The following is a 7,375-nucleotide window of genomic DNA, read 5'->3' as shown; positions in this document are numbered from 1 at the left end:
ACAATCAGATTATCCTTTCCATCTATTACCCAACGTACAAATGAAAATTTCAATCCGAACCATATTATATGGTTCGGATTGTTCTAGTTAAAAATAGCAATGTTTTATATTTCACTCGGATGCTTTCCAACATATTTACTTTCTCAAGTTCATGAGAAATTACACATTATTAATAATATGAAAGGGTACATTCTCCAAAAGATTTGAATAATTTATCACGGAGGATTACTTTTCCCTCTTCAAAGTTTCAAGACCAAAAATATGAGAGGAGTGAGAAGAGCCTTATCTTCTCGAGCGCTTAGTCCTAGCATCCGTTTTTAATAAAGCGACAGAGGACTTTGTGAAAGTTTTAATGGATTAGAATACGTTCCTACTGTGGCACACTCTTTGTAAATTATTTATTTACATAATGTAGCGATTTACTCGGTTAAGGTTTCGGTGAGTTTTAGCAATGAACATTTCAACACTTGGGATCATTATAGAAGCCACTCTTTTAACTGTGACAATGATCCAATTGTAGAAATTAATAAATAGTGTTAACAGATCTTTTTATTTTAAGAGAAAACCATGAGTTCAGAACTTTTAACCGAAGAAAAGCCACTCTTTTAACTGTGACAATGATCCAATTGTAGAAATTAATAAATAGTGTTAACAGATCTTTTTATTTTAAGAGAAAACCATGGGTTCAGAACTTTTAACCGAAGATGTTGCATTGCTGAACTCATGCTATTTTGTGTTCATCACAGAAGCAGAAGGAACAACTCGAGAAAAAAATTTCATCTCCAAGCTCAAAATGCTATCGAATGCTGCTGGCAAGAAGTATGTTCTTATTCTTACTGAAGACATGATGAACGCTAAGCTTCAATCTAAACTAACCGATAAGAAAGCTAAAGCCAAAGGTGGTTCTATAGTAACTAAAGCTTCAGTTATAGTTCCTATCTTAAACGAAGGAGTATTTATCAGCATAATAAAGGAAACTGTTATTGAATATTTGCAGTCGTTGAAGAAAAGTACAGATCAAATTACTAAAGAACCTTCTCTGGATATTATTAGCAAAAAAGAAGGTAAGAAAGGAGCAAGCAAAATAGAAGAGTCAAAGAACAAGATCTCAATTCTATTTTACCTTTACCTATAAATCCAGATGAAGGAACCGTTATAAAGAAAAGAGGAGAAACTTTGAAAGGAAAGGGGGACTCTCTCTCTCTCTCTGACTTTCTTTTGCATTTTCCCCTCAAAATTCTCTCTGTAGTACCTATGTACATTTTTCAACGCTCTCTCTCTCTCTCTCTGACTTTCTTTTGCATTTTCCCCTCAAAATTCTCTCTGTAGTACCTATGTACATTTTTCAACGCTTTTTTTTTAATAATTACCTAGTATATATTATTATTATTATGATGGTGAAAAGAGAAGGGTTTTTTCTTCTCCTTTTCCCCTCTAAAAAACCGCTGCTAGACGTAATGGCCGCTCTAGTTCCGTCTTACCCCCTCCCCTCTTTATCTATGTGTTTCTCCTCCTCCTCTTTCTTCTTCTTCTTCTTCTTCTTCTTCTTCTTCTTCTTCTTCTTCTTCTTCCTCTTCCTCTTTTTGTTCAGCTTTCAGCTTTCCTTCATTTTCCTCCTTTACTCACTTTGTCTGCTTTCTCTTCCTTTCGTTTGTATGTGCAGCCTGAATTATTATGGGAGCTAATATTTATGAGCCTACGTACTTAATCCGTACACAAAATGTACTGAAAGGTCGGTCGTGTTGGAATAAGCGATTTAGGCCGTAATTTAAAGGTAAAGTCCTAAGAACCGCGAAATCTTTTTGAGCTGTTTCGAAATGATGTGGCCTTAAAAAGCGGCCAAACCGTACATTTCTGGAAAAGCGAGGTCTCAGTTTCCATGAAATTACCCTCTTACGATTCTGTCAGTCCTAAAGATTAACATGAATCTTTATTAATAATTGTGTGGGAAAATTCATTTAGTTTCCGAACAAGATCTCAATTCTATTTTACCTTTACCTATAAATCCAGATGAAGGAACCGTTATAAAGAAAAGAGGAGAAACTTTGAAAGGAAATGGGGAGAGCTTTTCCTACGTTTACCTTTGAATTTACTTTTTCCTCTCTCAAGTTTCATATAAGTTGAGATGTCATGTTCAGGACCAGAGCTTTTGATTCAATATAGGTAGGTATAAGCTAGCTGCTAGCTGGAGATATTGTGTAGGTATACCCGTGTTTCATATAATAGAAAGTAGTTTAAGCTTTTGTGTTCGCTTTCAACTTTTTAGAGTTCTGTTGACATTTTATTTTCCAATGTTATGCCTTTCCTTCGGGTTGGGAATTGGTCGAACCATGTGATTTTTTTATTTATTTATTTATTTATTTTATGTTTACAATAGAGCTTCTTTGTAAATTTATAGATGCTTGTGTCTTTACGATTGTTTATCATTATTCTTTTTTATTGTTCACACTTTATCCCCTCTAGCAGGTAGTCTATTAACAGGGTCAAAGATAATAGTACTAAATAACTTGGAAGACGATAAGCCTCCAATGTCTCCAGACTTATTTGTTGTTTTAGTAGGTTTTACTGACCCGAATTTGATCTTGGAGATGAACAATCAGAAATTACCTTTGAAATGTATTGTTAAAGTGCGAGACAAAACAAAATCTCTAAACAGCTTCAGAAGTTCGGTTACATCTTTCTGGAAAATGATTGATTTGTATGCTGGTATGTCTACATCAAATTTTTTTGTGAGCATCCTTAATATAGTCAACATGTCAGCCAACAATGTAAACTTCAATTATATCTATGACATTCTGTGTTGTGTCCTTTATGATATTGTCAATATTGTAAACCAGTATACCAAATATGTAAACAATTGTCATGTATATCCATTAGAATACCTTCAAGTAGACAAGAAACCAATTTACGATGAGTTAATAATGCAAGTTCCTCTAGAATGTACCACCGAGGAGTACGTATTACACTGTATTATCGAACAGGTGGTCTATTTTGACGAAGCAAGACTTAAAATGAAGAAAACAGAAGAGAACGACAATGTTAGTGTCGTTTCTAACTTCTCGGGGGGCTTCATGTCTAATAAATTTCTGAATGACGAATCAGATACTAAAGAAGATTATGGAAAAGCAAGTACTACTGGAAATAGTTTTGAAAAATTATTACAGCTAGATGAAGGTAGCACCTGTAAATTCGATTATGAAGGCCAATCGCCTTCAGTTATGGAAATAATCAATAAATATGAATTCAAATCAAGAATTTTCTATCACAGGGACAAATGCGCAAGAAATACATTTCATTTGGAACAATTTACAGATTTATACCTTATTCTGTTGAAGATTATTAAAAATAGTGTAAAACATCTTCAAACATTACCTCATGTTTTAACATTCAAAAAGAAGTCGTTGTTTGAGTTTCATGTAAACAGACTTTTGAAGCATGCAAAAATCCATTTACCTTTTATAAAGCAAAGACAAATGAAGTATTATTTGGAATTGCTCCTTCTTTTAAAATACAGGGCATCCGAAGCACACCAGTCTTTCAATTTTTTGAATATGATCCCAGAAAATACAACAGACGATGACAGGAGAGATACACTAGGAAAAAAATGCTTAGAAAAAAATAATAGCAAATATGAACAAAAAAGCAATCTTGAATCAGATGTAGAAGAGGTTGTAGAAGAAAGTCTTGCAGCTACAAATGTGCATGATCCTAATGAGAGTGATTCTATTCTGAGTACACCTTGGGGAATATATGCGGCTCGTAAACAACAACAGTTAGAGGAATTGAGAAAGTTATTATTTTTGGATGAATTCGATAGCTTGATTAACTTTGTAAATTCAAACGGAGACTTTTCAAGTAGCTTATTAAATATCCAAGTTGAACATTTGGATGTAATTGTTCTTCCCCAAGTGTTGCATCAAGAAAGATTCCTTTATCAAAACTATGAGGTTAAATATTTTGCACCAACAGACAGCCATTTGATAATATTTTTTAATAATTGTAATTTCGCTAAGAAATGGTCAAGTTCAGGCAGTATTCCTGTGTTTTTGAGTATGCAAAACTTCTTCAACTCCATGGTATCTAAATCCGAAGATGACTGGAGTGACAATATATTTTCAAACTATGAAGAACAAGGTCCATTTCTCACTAGACAATATTTTGATGATGAACTTTACGCCTTTGATACTGGAGAGTCCGTTGGGATCTTGTCAGAGTCTGAATTAACATTCGATGAGCATGAACAAACTATTGTCGTGAAAAGATCAACCATAGATTCCACAGACTTTATTTCAGTTCTTTTACAATTTCAAGACGTTTTTACAAATATTTACGGTCGTAAACATTCGGAAACGTCAGAACCATCACATGATGAAATGTCTATGGAAAACCGATCAAAAAACTCGGTTCACTCCCTTTATAAATTTGACGATTACATTAAAATAGTTCTGGTTGAGAGTATCATAATAACCATTTCTAAACATAAGCATGCTATTAAGGAAGAACCTCCCAAATTGAATTTCAGTATAACATTACCTAATGGACTTTTTGTGGAAACCGTACAAATGGGCATAAGCATGCTATTAAGGAAGAACCTCCCAAATTGAATTTCAGTATAACATTACCTAATGGACTTTTTGTGGAAACCGTACAAATGGAAAATGAAATGGTCATTCGCCAATCATTTATACAACAGTCAAATGAAGAAGTTTGTCGTTATTATTTCAAAAGTGGTAAAGTCCTAATTGTTCATGAAAATGGGACTTACGATATTTACCACGGAAACGGAGATAAGACCCACTGCAAAGGCGTCAGAAAAGAACAAGTCATCAGTGAGGAAGTCCAAACTTCAAAGTTGTCAATCACATTTACTAGACAGAGAAAAGAGAGAGAGAAAAATTACGAAAATTTGACTGATTTTAGATCAAAAATAAATCCAACCTCTCTTGAAAAAACCCGAATAGTATTTGATGTTGTGGAACATGAAGATGCAGGAAGTCCAAACTTCAAAGTTGTCAATCACATTTACTAGACAGAGAAAAGAGAGAGAGAAAAATTACGAAAATTTGACTGATTTTAGTTCAAAAATAAATCCAACCTCTCTTGAAAAAACCCGAATAGTATTTGATGTTGTGGAACATGAAGATGTGTTGGGAAATTTCAAACGGTTCGAAAAAAATAAACTGACAGAAGAGAACTCAAAGTACGCCTACAAGTATGCATGTAGTTTCGATTCCGGGGAACTTTATTTGACAAGAGAAGATGGCGTACAACTTTACTTCTTAGATGCACATGAAAAAAATATTATGATTACAAAATTTGATTGCATTACGTTTTCTTCAAAATATTATTTAGGCGATGAATATCATCCTTGCACATTAGAAAATGACACAAAGTCAGAACTTCATGTAATTGAAGAAATCGGTCGCATGGGAAGTGCTAAAAGTTTAGATTTTACCAGTAACCTCTATGTGACAGAAGACTCCAATAACTTCATGTAATTGAAGAAATCGGTCGCATGGGAAGTGCTAAAAGTTTAGATTTTACCAGTAACCTCTATGTGACAGAAGACTCCAATCCATTGCTGAACTCATGCTATTTTGTGTTCATCACAGAAGCAGAAGGAACAACTCGAGAAAAAAATTTCATCTCCAAGCTCAAAATGCTTTCGAATGCTGCTGGCAAGAAGTATGTTCTTATTCTTACTGAAGACATGATGAACGCTAAGCTCCAATCTAAACTAAACGATAAGAAAGCCAAGGCCAAAGGTGGTTCAATAGTAACTAAAGCTTCAGTTATAGTTCCTATCCTAAATGAAGGAGTATTTATCAGCATAATAAAAGAAACTGTTATTGAATATTTGCAGTCGTTGAAGAAAAGTACAGATCAAACTACTAAAGAACCTTCTCTTGATATTATTAACAAAAAAGAAGGTAAGAAAGGAGCAAGCAAAATAGAAGAGTCAAAGATAATCGATTTTGAACGGATGCAAGTGTTTCGTTGTAAACAGGGACGGTTCTGGCTATGAGTTCGTAAATAATTCCGCTAATTTAAAACCTGCAAAGCATTCAAGATCATTCCAAGATATTCAATTTAAACTTCCGAATTGCAGTGAGTTACTTCAAACCAATATTCAAAGAAAAACAAAGCCTCTATGTGATAGATTTTTGTTCAAACCCAATCCTATACATCCAATTGCTTTAACTAGATATGAGTTAAAATCTTCAGAAAATTCAAATAACAATTGGTTGTTCTATCCCGATGTTGATGTCAGACCAAAAGTAAATTTTTCAGAAAAGCGTTTAGTAGAACAGGATTCCTTAGAACTACGAAAATTTGAAGAAATTGCTCCTCCGAATGTTGATATTCTTCAAATAATGCGTTCTTCTTTTCAAGCTTATTGTGAGGAGGGTTCTACTCTCTGTGATCAATTTGAAATGAAAAATTTGATTTTAGTGGAAAAATAAAATCCCGTTTTGAAATGTTTTACTGACTAACTCATTTAGCATTATTGACTATTAGCTCGTTAACATTAACACTAGAATAAGGTTGAAGAACATACAAGACATCTCCTTGCCTGAATGCTCTAATGACATCTTAAGGTTGGTTTTCCTTTTGCTCATCTTTCTGTCCATATCTTGGTCGAATATTGAAAAAACTCGTTATTGAGATATTTTATCAAAATTGCATGTCTAGAAAGTTTCAGCAGTAAAAACAAAAAGTTTATCATCATCAGAAGTTTGCAAATGTCTTGATACTTCGAGGCGCATCTGTTCCGCTTGATTAATGACGCGCCGTCCATTTTAGTTTCATTCATACAGTTCACACCCATGACTGTTTTTCGGCTCTACCTCCTTATTTATCTTCGTAATATCTCCCACAACAGACAGATCTCACATGAAAAGAGCGCCAACACATGTTCCAACATGTTTCAGTGTTATTTTTATTAGCTGTTATAGCTTATGTTCAGGTCATATTTCTTAACGCCCGCCGCCGCGCCGAGCAGTAAGCACCAGGTGCAGGAGAAATATTCGTGATACATTGCTGTTCACTTTCTTCTCTTCCTCTCTGTTTATTTTATTCGTCCCATATTTTTTGTTATTAATATGAAATTTGTTTATTTATTACATTTGACGTTGGACCGTGTTGGAAAATTTATTGTTATTTTTGGCGAAAAGTGCTTCATCCAAGGGTCAAAATATCTTCCAAGTCAAGACTTGGAAGGTATTTTCTGCTCTTTGAACTCTTGGATTCTGAATGAATTCAGTGTCTAGGAATAGAGACTGTTAAACGTCTATTTTATAAAATGTGATTAGAAAAACACAACAGCTATGTATAAGTTTTACTCTTGATCAAACATAATAAACCCTTGTGTGGA

The 7,375-nt window shown here is 34.0% G+C and overlaps 1 protein-coding gene across 1 annotated transcript; it reads left to right on the top strand.

The window, feature by feature from the left end:
- The first annotated feature begins 618 nt into the window (after nt 1-618).
- Nucleotides 619-4,604, top strand: LOC113466106. Its single transcript, XM_026821225.1, has 2 exons — nt 619-1,099; nt 2,493-4,604. Exons 1-2 carry the CDS (start codon nt 680-682, stop codon nt 4,602-4,604), a joined length of 2,532 nt encoding a protein of 843 aa, XP_026677026.1. The 5' UTR covers nt 619-679.
- The last annotated feature ends 2,771 nt before the right edge of the window (nt 4,605-7,375 follow it).

Source organism: Diaphorina citri, unplaced genomic scaffold (genome assembly GCF_000475195.1).
Source record: "Diaphorina citri unplaced genomic scaffold, Diaci psyllid genome assembly version 1.1 scaffold213, whole genome shotgun sequence".
Classification (NCBI taxonomy): domain Eukaryota; kingdom Metazoa; phylum Arthropoda; class Insecta; order Hemiptera; family Psyllidae; genus Diaphorina; species Diaphorina citri.
The sequence above is the reverse complement of the archived record's forward strand: the minus strand, read 5'-3'. Positions and strand labels throughout refer to the sequence as shown.

Coding starts and splice junctions, on each gene's coding strand:
- LOC113466106 (XM_026821225.1), top strand. CDS start 680: ATGGGTTCAGAACTTTTAACCGAAGATGTTGCATTGCTGAACTCATGC. Junction 1,100..2,492: donor GCAAAATAGAAGAGTCAAAG/AACAAGATCTCA, acceptor GGGTCAAAGATA/ATAGTACTAAATAACTTGGA.